Source organism: Numida meleagris, chromosome 1 (genome assembly GCF_002078875.1).
Source record: "Numida meleagris isolate 19003 breed g44 Domestic line chromosome 1, NumMel1.0, whole genome shotgun sequence".
Taxonomy (NCBI): Eukaryota; Metazoa; Chordata; class Aves; order Galliformes; family Numididae; genus Numida; species Numida meleagris.
Genome location: NC_034409.1, coordinates 129,861,561 through 129,873,846, shown reverse-complemented (window position 1 = coordinate 129,873,846; position 12,286 = coordinate 129,861,561). Strand labels below are relative to the sequence as shown.

Sequence of the window (12,286 nt, the reverse complement as noted above, 5' to 3'; positions counted from 1 at the left end):
ATCAGTGATTTTGTGTAGCTCCAGTATTGTTCATGCAGTGTAATTGCTTTTACTTTGATTGCGTGGAGGCTGGGGTCAGGCACCCTTTTGTGGACTACCCACTGAGAAACGATTTGTACAACTAGATGATCAGTCTCCTGAGCTCTTGGTGTGTTGAGGTGGTGATGGTGAAGATTTGAAGCTGGGAGCTTTCTCTGCCTGAGCTGGGTTTGAACATCTGACAGCAACATAACTCTTCAGGACTTACCCTGCATAAATTCTTCCGTGAAGGCATAATACACTTCTTTGTACTGATAATTGCATCTTCTGGATTAGCAGGGCTTTCCTTATGAAGTTAAACACTTCTACCATAATGCAGTGAACAAAAGGACCACAATAAAGCTGCAAAGGCAGCCCTAATTTCAGTGTTTAGTTATGTTTGTTTGACTATACAGCTTTAATGTTCTTGTAGTGTGTGCCTTCATACATAATCACTTCATAAACTGAATTAGAAGAAATGAAGTAACAGTGTGATTTGTCTTGGCAGTTCTTCAGCATTCTTCAACTTGACTGTTGCCCATTGATCCAAATAACTGCAGTCTTTCTGCTTGTCTGCATTTCTTCCTGTTTTTGTCATCTTGATCCCTTTTTTAAATGCTCGGCTGCAAAACAGTTTATTATAAAGATTGCGGTGTTCTGCAGGAGAGGAAAAAGAGAAAAAGAGACAACTTTTCTGCTGAATATCCTGTTAATGCACTAGTTGCCTGAACTGAGATATGATTTTTTACGTAAAGCATGTGAAAGAGGGAAAATGACTGTGTTCTTTTTAAAATGGTGTGAGTGCATTTGTGTTAAGAACCACAAGCAATCCGAAAGCAAATGTTTCCACATGAAGAGGCTCTGCCCTTGCACCTGGATTGATGCTGTCTGATCTCTGTAGTTTTTTTGTTTAAATTAGTAGATGTCTATATAGGTTTGTCTACAGGCTCAGAATCTCAATACTGTTGTCACTAGCTGCATCTAAATAAAGTAAATGTTTATACCACCTAGATCACTGAAATTAAAGTGTGAGATGATAAATTCACCCTACTATAAGACCCACTCCTGGGTTATTTGGCTTAGGTGTATTTTATCAAGCTACTGATGCAGAGCTCTTTATCCTCTTCCCCTTCTGATAAGTGAAAATGGAGAGCTGGCCTCCTCAGATGTGGAGAAGGCTGAATTACTTAATGAGTTCTCTGTCTTCATGGCCAGTCGGGCTTCTCACACCTCTTGTGTCTGTGAACTTCTAAGTGGGGCTTGAGGAAGCAAAATCCTTCCCAGTCTCTGAGTGGAGCAAGTCCGAGATCACCTCAAGAGGCTGAATGTGTACAAGTCTATGGGGCCAGATGACATGCGTCCCAGGGTTCTGAAGGAGCTGGCTGACGTGGTTGCCAAGCCGCTCTCCATCATATTTGAAAAATTGTGGCTGTCAGGTGAAGTCCCCAGGGACTGGAAAAAGGAAAATATCACTCTCATATTCAAAAAAGGGAGAAAGGAAGACTGAGGACTACAGGCTGGTGAGCCTCACCTCTGTGCCTGGGAAAATCATGTAGTGGATCCTTCTGGAAGAAAGGTTAAAGCACATGCAAGAAGAAGAGGTGATCTGAAACAGCCAGCATGGCTTCACCAAGGGCAGATCGTGCCTGACCAGTCTGGTGGCCTTCTATGATGGAGAGATGGTGTGAGTGGACAAATGAAGAGCAACTGATGTAATCTCCCTGGACTTGTGCAAGGCCTTTGACATGGTCCCACACTACATGTTTATCTCAAGGCCAGGTTGGATGGGGCCCTGGGCAGCCTGAGCTGGTGGGTGGCAGCCCTGCCCATGGTAGGGCTAGATGATCTTTAATGTACTCTCCAACCTGAGCCTTTCTATGATTCCATGATTCTATGATCCTGTTACCTGTATACAGAGGTGTGCAATTCCCAACCTTAAAAAATTACTAAAACAATACAACATGAAAAGGGTAAGCATGAGAACAGTCATGACAGATCAGACAAAAAATAGCCTGTTTTATTCAATATCAATAACAAATACTAGAGTAAATAGAATGTAAACTAGGGAAAATATTAAGGTGATACACAAGTGATTTGTTGCTTAGAATACTCAGCCTATGAAAAGGCAGTATAATGGAAAAACACAGCAAGATTGCATCCAGAGACATTGTAATTTGCCTTTTGCTGTTAATGGCCTTCACTGAAAAAGGACTATGGCATTGTTAGCCTATGTTCTTAACTGTATTTTCAATTGTATCTTCCATTGTTTCATCTTCTGGAATGGTTCTCCTTGAAGTTTGACATCGTATACTGTATCTTTTGTGGCGTTTTTGTAATTCAACAATTAAGTCAACCTTCATATGTATATTCCTTCTATGTGTTGATTCTGAAGCTATTTATATTCTATGTTCTCTGTCTTCTGATGTTTTTGTGCCAGTTATGAAGGGATTTATTGTGGAGAATTGCTTGATAAGAAAGACAAAAAGCAAATACTATCAGCACAACAAAGCAGGTAATAAAGATGAGTCAGAAATATCCACTAACTCCAGAACAGTCAGTGCAAGTGGAACAAGTTCAGAGCAGTGTGTAATCTTCAGGGAATTTATCTGCCAAACTTTAGCAGGTCTCTGCTGATCATGGCAGTTTTAAGCTTGACAAAACTTAGGTGATAGGGATGGCATGGGGGCACAGTTCTGCTACAGGTGACTGCCAAAGTTAAAATATCTGCCCTGAATCTTGAAGATGTGAAAGCTTCTCAACAGACCAAGTATGGAAAACTGTCTATGTGACAAAATGTATTTTCCTTCAGTTTTTGGTGAACATCCAAATTCTTCTAGTTAACCATTCTCTCTCTGTTTTTCTCCTCCATTAATCTAACAACCATCCTTGGGCAAATCTCTGACACAGAACATTCTAGTGCACAGTCAGACAGTTTTTTGGGGAAAAATGGAAACTGATAATTACAGCTGATGATATGCTAGGCATTCTTAGTGACATTTATATCTTCTTATGCCATTTATAATTCTGTATTTTAAGTTTGAGGAATATCTGGGCTTTTATTATTATTTAATTCTGTATTCTACTCCGAGTTGATTTGGATTATTTTTCAAAGTTCTTCAAATCAGTTTTGCTGTCAAAATTAGAAATGGTTACCGAGAATGCTAAATCCATGTTTAGACAATTAAATCAATGGCGTAATCATTTTGTTGATTCCAAAACTATGTGTTGACAGTCATGTATAAAATTGAAACTGTTTAGGTGCCTAAAGGAAGAATTTAGGAGACAGATTTTAGCCATAAATTTGACAATTTTGACTCCAGTATCATAGCCTGTTGAAAACAGCATATCCCAAATGAGACCTATTACATATGAGAGTTTTTTCTTTTATTTTCTTTGTTAGGAAACAAAGCAGATCATCCATTAGAAGAGCATAAATTTGACAAATATTTGACTTCTGAGAAGTGGTTGCAGAAGTACGGCTTGAAAGCTCAGAAGCTCACACTGTACGATGCACTTGCTGATTGTACGTTTCGTCATGCAGATGGAATCGTTGACATCAAAACTAAACCAGAGGATGAATCTTTACAAACTGATGCTGTGAGTAGCATTAGTTTTCCCTCGCAGCCTGTGAATTGTTAGTTTTTTGTTTCAAAACTTGAAACGTCTATTGATAGCTGAATTTATGATAAAATGTATGATCTCTTGTTATGTGGTTTTTTTTTTGCTAAAATCAGTTTATTACTGGAATGAGACAAAGATGGTCATAAATTGTTTTAGAAGGCTATTTGAAAATGATTCTTCCTGGTCCACATATAATTTTCAAGGAAGAATGAGGGCTAGCTTAACCAACGCCTTGGGCAAAGTTTGTTCATCATCTCTGTATTTCCTGAGAAGAAACATTGGTCTCAGCTGCTCCAGGGCTTGCAGGTCTTTAAATAAATTTGGATTCTTTTTTCTTCTATTGTTTTTTCTTGAGCTTTACCATCACACTGTTCAGTAAGCTCCCATTCTTGCAAGCTACAAGAGTAAAACTAGTTTCTGTAGTCTTGTGCTAGAAGCAAATTCTGTGACCACTCTATTCTGCATCCATTTCTGGACCTGTTCATTTGTAATCAGCATGTACCTTTGAAGTTTGTTTACTAAATATTGTAGGACACAGCAAAAAAAAATGTGTCTTGGAACACGAAACCTGTTTTTCTTGGCTTTAGGAGACGACGAGAAAGGTAATTCATGCTAAATACTGTGACAAGTTTGTACATACCTTCTGGAAAGATGGATCTGTAGTTCATGTATATGTTACTACAGAAAAGTATAAGCAGTATGAAGAGAAAATGAGAACGGCTCTCAGACAAGTGAAAGGAAGGTTAGTGTTTTGTCACATAAAACATTTTGAGTTATTTTACATTGGTGTTAAAAAGTTTGACGTTTACTGTCATAATAAGCTGATGAAGTTGGTAAACTGCCAGTAGCAATATAAAGCCAGAAATTCGCTTGTGTGTAAGATTTCTTAGTAGCCATGTAAGAAAACTGATAAGCAGTATCTTTTATTCTCTTTCTGGAACACAAAGACAAAAGTCAGTCAGTGCATTGTAGGAGTGCTACTGAAAGTGGCTAAAAGCATTGGAACTTAAAGTACATTGGAACAAGGAGAGAACTTCCAGAATCATTCATCCTGCGTACCTAGGTATCCCTTGTGATAACTCTGGCACCAAGTAGCACAGATTGGCCTGTGCCCATACTAATAATGGTGTTTTTTTTGCAATTTTGTGTTGAAGAGAACAAGTTTAAACAGCCTAGGACAGAGGCAGGACACGAGCTAGCTATTAAGTAACACCTCTACTCAAAAGTTCAGTGCTGAAGCAAACTCCGTAGTTTGCTGTACTTACTCTGAGGTTCTGGAAGGCTGCAAAAAAAAAGACAATTAGAAAGTCTGATTGATCTGTCCTGAAGATGCCCTAAGGTAAACTGAATTGAATTGTCACCCATTTCTGTGCTATCTAGAAAGGAAGTTTTGTCTAATTTCAGTGTGGGCATCTCCACTATATGTTATGTGATTCCTAGCTTTTGTATCTACGTAAAGAAGAGATCAAAATGTTTAAAATAGATGTTGTAGAAGCAGAAGGATCACTAAATATTGCAACTGTATTTTGTATATTAGGACAATGAGATGTCTCACTAGAAAAAACAGGATGTGAACTTTTGTTTTACAGCCACTTCTCTACCAAAATATAATAGCCTGAATATATTTATCAGGATCAAACAGAGTTTTGTTGTCCATTTTAGTTTATCTTCATCTTGCTATATTTGAGATAACATTAACGTACTGTGAAAAGAAAATCTGAGCTAAAGCGCTTTGGTGTGCTTACATTTTTGAAATCCAAGCCAAGACTTGGCTTAGTTTGCTGTTTAGAATGGTTCATTTCATTGTTAAAAAGTCTTGGTAGATTTATCAAACACTTTGGGGAAATGACTAACAGTATAATACCTGTCAGTAGCAAATGTAATAGGTTCCTTTAAGTTTCTGTGATACCATTTTTTAAACCACTGTGGGAGATGAGAAGTACTTTTCCCAGGGCCATTATATTCCATCTGCTAAAATGCCTCTGTTTCAGAGTAGTCAAGTAGGTTATGACTCTCGAGGGAAATTAGATTTGGAACTGTTGTGGCCATTACTGAGGAAATGCTCTTGTACACAATTGTATGCTTGCACTCATTTAACTGGCAGGCATGCTTAAATCCTGTTTAAAATGTAAAATGAAGTCTGTGTTTAAGGCCCCAGGTCAACAAGGCATTGAAGCATCTGTGTTACGTTAAGGCTCTTTAAAGTGTTCAAGTTCTTTGCAGAATAGGTTCTCAAGTGGTTTTCTGAAAGTGGAGGTGTATTAGCATATGCTTAAATGATTTCTTGAGTTCAGGCTGGAGAACAGTTAGAGGGGCAATAGTTATAAATACTTTCTCATGGGATTTGCTAGCTCAAACTACCGGATAATTGACATTATAAAGTTGGTTTTTTGTCTGTTGCGTGTTCTTTTTGTCTCCAAATTCCTACTGAAATTAGAAAAGAAATATGTCTTGCATTATTACATACTGGCAGGTTATTTGTTCATCAAGGTCAATATATTGCTCATGAAAGGGACTGGTAACAGTGCATAGGGAACAGGAGTAGAAAGTACAGTAGTGATAATACACATCTCTCCCAATATCTTACGTACCATATTTTGTTTTGTTTTTCTTCCTTGCTCAGGATTAAGTGGCTTCAACAAGGAAGCAGAGGGCTCTTTGGGAACGTGTCTGAGGATGATGTCTATATTCTTATTGATACATCCCAGTCTATGAAGGACAAGCTGCCGCTGGTGAAGGAGAAAATATTTCAGCTCATACAGGTTTGATTAAATGATGATTCTGAAGATTGAGGAGCCCTATAGAGTAGGCTGACCTTTCCTGGATGGTTATTACCCTATTTTTCTTTGTTGTTGTTTTGGAATTGGTTTTCAAAAAATATTTTTAATTTCTGGGTTTTTTTTTTTAATTCTTTTTTTCTTGTCCACGTGTACAAATGTTTGAAAGAAATCTGGAGGAAAATACTAAAAATAAAAATGACTTAAGCAGTTCAAACCACCAAACCTTCAAACCTTCAAACCACCTTCCAAAAAATAATAATAATATAAAAAAACCCAGCAAAATGGTGTAATGAAAGACCTTTTGAAATTTTCATTTTTAAGCAGTGTCTTCCAACTCCACTGGCATGTTGTGATTTGTGGTATGTATTTCATACTTTGAAAATAGAGAACGTAGAGCATTTTGGGCTCGCTTGCATCTTACACAGTCATCTTGCAAATTGACTTGCGAAGTGCAGCAATACCTTAGAAGCAGTGGGTACTGCAAAGTGCGCCAGATATAATTTAGTAATCTACAGTGATGTCACCTGAGTTTACATTAATAGCTGAGAGAAGCTGCTAAAACATGATTGACTCTTTTAGATCGGAAAGAAGTGACTGACAAATAAAAATTCTGTCAGTCTGACACTGACAGCAATCGTTAGTAGAAGTAGGAAAGTTAAAACTGTAACATAGAAGCATTGGAGCTGAGTAATAGGATGTAGTATGATGAAGTCCTCTAGGCCGATCAACCTAGAAAGTGATGAGATACTGTGCCAGAAGATTTCACAAGCAACTGTACAGAAATGGCAATAAAAAGGAGTCAAAGGTTCCAGGCTCAGAATGTTTGTACTAGCTTGCACAAGTTCACTCCTTGGAACTTCTGTCCAAAAGCAGCTTCAGCAAATTCTTAATTCTCTCTTGCCGTCCTCATTCCCCTTGGCAGCCTCTGCATTTGATTCTTGTTCTCCCCTTCAAAATGACTTCTTATTTTGATTCTGATCTTATTTTCCTTTGTTAAGCTGTCATAATATTTTCCTTATACCAATGTTCATACTTTGCTCTCTCTTTCCCTCTTAGGCATTTGCTGTTCAAATAGTTGAGAAATATGAGTAAATGGAGACTTAAATGTAGAAGATCCGGTTATCTTCATAATTGCAGGCAGAAATTGTCTATTGTCTGTCTGCCTCTTGGTGTCTATATACCACAACTAGATATTATAATAATTTATTGTAATGATATAATCAGCTGTATATGAGTTAAAAGAAGTCTCGCTGGTCTGTATTTCAGGATACAAGTATTCTTTCTTACAACTCTGAGTAAAATTTAGATTTTGTCTCTTGCAGGAACAATTGAGACACAAAAAGAGATTTAATTTTGTGAAATTTAGTTCCCAAGCAGTGGCGTGGCAAGAGAAACTTGCTGAAGTTAATGAGGAGAATTTGCAAGATGCTTGGCTTTGGATAAAAGAGCTTGAGGTAATATGGAAGCTAATTATCATGCAGCATGTTTGTACAGAGTTATATTTGTGTCTTCTGTATGGTGGGAGTAATTTTGGATTTACTAAGTGCTTGACAGGATTAAGCTGAAAATATAGAGGTGATAAATAGACTTAGTCGATCTGAGTACAGGCTATTATCTGTCAGGTATTACCTTTTAACAGTGGGCTTGTTTTTAAGATTATATTAATTCCACTTACAACCTGCTACATTCAATAGCCACAACACAAGTACTGGCCAATTTGATTTCTTCGGGGTGATGACAGCACTCAGATCCTGGGTCTAAACTTGTCACTCCTGCTGCAGGCATGCTGTCTCAATGAGGGCTGGAGCTGACTGACTTGCAGCTCAGAGCTGATGCGGGAAACTGTATGGCTGCCAGCTGGGCTCCTGAGCTGCAGGAGCATGTCAAGTCCCTTTTGGTGCGAAGACAGACAGCTGACTTTGAGCTGAGAGGAGCATGAGAGCAAGGAAATTCAGACCAAACATCTTTCTGTCTGCCCAATACTCTTTCTCTGACAATGGCCAAAAGCCGAGGAATTTTCCCTGAAACAGAGTTGAAATGCTTGTAGTCAGCCACAGTCAGGCACCAGGCTGACTGCAGCTGTCAGCAGCACCAGAAGCACTTAACATGTCAAATGTTGACAGCAATGTTTCCAGCAGAGGACTGAGAATCAGTCACGTAGAAATGCAAATATATCCAACGTTTAGTTTTGTAACACACAGCACTTATGTTTACATAATATATAGCTCTTCCTCAGACTTAATTGTGGAGTTCCTGAGGATGAGGGAACTGAGGAAGCTACATAATAACTCTGAGACTGCAAAGCAAGGTGAATAAGGTTGTATTCTCAGAAAGTGTGAATAGACAAATGCACGGAGAAGAGAAGGCATTGGTGTGGCCTCTCTGTGTAGTTGCTGAATACTTACAGCTAAGCTTAGTGAAGTTAATTTTACTGCCTACCTTCAGACTTAATAAGTTGGCTCTGTTGAAGCCAAATACCACAGCACTGCATCATGCAGGTCTCGTAATACTTTGAACTAGTGTAATTTGATATCATCTTTTATATGCTTTTGAGAATGGCCTTTTTCACTGCTGCTCACTGAGTTTGTGAATTGTTGATTATTAATTTCACTTTAAGTGTTCAGATCTAAACATCTGAAAAGCACAGGGAATGGTACAAGAAGAGTCTATGTTTTTTGGGGGGAAATGGCATCTGCTGCTGACCTTTTAGTCTGTTTAAAGCAGCACAGTCTTTAAAGAGATCAGAAAGCTGTCCTGACAGGGAAGCTGAAATGAACAGAGTATCAGCCTGGAATATTAACCAGAACAGATCCTTTGATCTTGTTTCGTACAGTTTGGTCCCAGGATGTTGAATAAAGAAGCTGAGCTATAAACAGGAAGTGTTGAAAACTTAAAAATCCCTTTGGAGGTAATAATACTTAAAATTTGGAGGGTGTTTATGAACACAATTGAAGTGCATCAACTTTTTTAAAACACTGGTATACACAGTGTGCATTTTTAACAGTAGTTACTAAGAAACCTAGCAGCTTTTATCATAAGGTACATAGTCTTTTCTCTCACATCATCAACATCCACCATTCTTTCCCATGATACAGCAGTAGTAGTTATGTTGCACATCAGTTCAAAGCCATCTACTGTTATTAAAAAGAGCCAGGGTGGGTAATTTGCTCATAATTACAGGTGATGTATGTCTTGAATTTTATAATGCTTACTAAAGTAGTGGGAATGTTAGGTATATTTAGCATAAAGAAAGTGGCTCAGACTAAGTATTTAATGTAGGTAGGTACTGTTAAGATTTTTCTTAGTAAACAGGATTATAAAGCATCTGAGCAGTCTTGTCACCTTGCACATATGTTCTCACACAGCCCTAGAGTAACTCCCAGAGTGTACCTCCTATTTCATTTCATCTGCTTTACCTTCTCTGCCCATTCTAGTAAAACTGTTTCCTGGAGGACTGAACTGGGAGTATTTTTAACAAAATTAATAGGACTGAAGGAATAATGTTACCTCTTAACATAATTTTACATGCATGAATCAATATTAGTGATTTATATTTATCTTCTGTAATGCATTAAATACGTGGATACTGGGTGTTCTCTTCTCACTTACACCACTACAGTCCTCACTGCTGTCAAGACTGATGCTCATTGTTACACTAGCATAAAATTCTTGTACCCTTTTAGGGATTTTGCTTTAAAAGAATAAGACTATGACTTGATGAAACAGTTTTCCACACTGACAAAACTTTACTTTTCCCTTAAATTTGGAAAGCTTGTACATTGAATGCTTGAAAAGTAGAAATCTGAATATGTGAATTGTTTTGGTTCCTTTAAGCTGTGAAATGCTTTTCAGTGAGTGTAGAGTTGCATTTAGTTTAAAAAGAGAAAAGAAATCATGAACACTGTGTAAGAGAATGACAGAAATTACTCAAACAAACATTTTAGGTATCTCATTACTGCTTTAATCTGCATTTTTAGTTATTACATTTCCTTCTACATATTGCTCAGCATTTTATGTTTTTGCATAAGTACTGAATACCAATTTGGTGCCAATTTATGCTGCATTGACACTTACTTTGATAAGTAAGGATTTTCACCATTTAATTGCGAATTTCAGTTCCAGAATACCCCTTGAATCGATACGCTGTCATCATGAATTTAAGAACAGAGACAAAGAACTAGAAGCATTTGTAACTGCTTCTTTGTCTATTTCTTTTTTGGTTCTTAGGTTGGAAGTTCCACAAATACACTCAGAGCTCTCCAGATTGCTCTTGCTGATACTGACACTCAAGCTATTTATCTCTTGACTGACGGAAGACCTGACCAGGTATTTCTGAAATGAGAAAACAGAAAATACAGTGGTGTGATGCTACAGTGATAGTGTCAGAAGGCTGAAGCAAACTGTATGAGATGAATGTCACACCTGCAGAGCAGAGTCTCTTGGAGGTTGTCATAATATTTCAAAACTGTATCTGAGATACATGCTGTTTGAGACGGGCTTTGGTTAGAGCTCTCCTCCCAAGGTCCAGTCTTTGATGCATGGTAACATAGACATTTCTAACTAGTTGGTAGAAGGATCTGGTAATTGATTAAACATTAAAGCTGGATCTTAACATTTAAACTTAGGATTTGTATTAAAACTTCTTCCCTATGTAGGGCAAGTATTTCATGAATCAAAAAAAAAAAAGGTAATGTTGGTCCCATTATATGGTTGGAATTAAATATTAAAACTACCCAGCATGCAGAGAGTGTCGTTTCAAAAATACTATCTTTACTAATGAAAATCTACCTTTGTTTAAATGGCAGATATGAAGCAAAATCCTGACTTTATTTAGATAAACAGCTGGGCAGCAAGGCATATAAAATTAATTACTGAAGCATATTGCAGAAATAATAGCTTGATAGGAAAGAAAAATATTAAAAGCTCACATTTCTTCTTGTTCTGCTTTTCTTGATGAAGGAGAGATGGCCCAGGAGGAAGGGCTTCCAAGTGATTTGAATATCCAAACATAAACTTGATTGAAATTAGCAGATGAGAGACTTCAACTTACATCTTTTAGTGGTACTTTTAATTTTAGGTTTAATTTTTGGTATTTTCTGCAGGCAGGTTGATTGTTATTGGCTGCCGTGTGTTAAAACTTACCAATTTGTAACTGAAAAAAGTCTGCATTGTTTAGCACTTCTGCAAGCTAGGAGCATATATTTGTATTTTATTAATGAAAAAGTGGGCTTACCATACACCTAGACTCCTCATTATATATTTTTCTGAAGTCAGCATTTAATTAATACTTTTTTTAACCTATTTAATAATGGATTTTATGACTTGTACTTTTTTAGAGGGAAAGTGCAAAGTGACCAAGACTACTTTCATTATTAAAGTTCAGCAAACAAATGTATTGAAAATATCATGAAAAAGCCAAATCTAGCTGGATTTATGGCAGAGTGTTTGAAGACCCATAATGCTATCAAAAATTAGAGAAATAAGTCAGTAATTTCTTTCCTGAAGGATCTGGTGATCCTTCAACATTTATAGACATGGTAGATCTTGTACTTTCTCACCTAATTTTTTTTATCTTTATTGGAAGAGGAATACTAGCTTTCCTTATTTCTCCACCTCTGTTTTGTTTTCTGGTTTTGAATCAACTTGTCATTGAACTAGATTGGCTTAATAAAAATATCAGCCATTTTTATCCAGTGGTATACATGTAGTGATACTAAACACCAATGTAGTTGCTTGATTTTCTTTGCTTTAATAATTTACTTTAGGACGTCAGAAACAAAGTATAATGATTACAATTTAAATTTTCTTTTATTAGAGTATCCTGTGCCCTAACGCATTGTCAGTGTTTCAATTTCAGTTTGGAATTA

General features: G+C 37.2%; 1 protein-coding gene across 13 annotated transcripts in view; it reads left to right on the top strand.

Annotated features, from left to right (window-relative positions):
* The window catches only part of VWA3B (von Willebrand factor A domain containing 3B), a 66,900-nt gene that overhangs the window by 23,224 nt on the left and 31,390 nt on the right, over positions 1–12,286 (top strand). For all 13 annotated transcript variants that reach the window (XR_002443375.1, XM_021412536.1, XM_021412555.1 and 10 more), the window contains 5 exons: positions 3,419–3,615; positions 4,227–4,381; positions 6,263–6,401; positions 7,742–7,873; positions 10,647–10,745. Coding sequence is in view for 12 of the 13 variants with exons in the window: in XM_021412536.1 (XP_021268211.1) it covers positions 3,419–3,615; positions 4,227–4,381; positions 6,263–6,401; positions 7,742–7,873; positions 10,647–10,745 (722 nt within the window). In the remaining variant the exon portion in view is untranslated. The remainder of the gene's footprint in view (positions 1–3,418; positions 3,616–4,226; positions 4,382–6,262; positions 6,402–7,741; positions 7,874–10,646; positions 10,746–12,286) is intronic.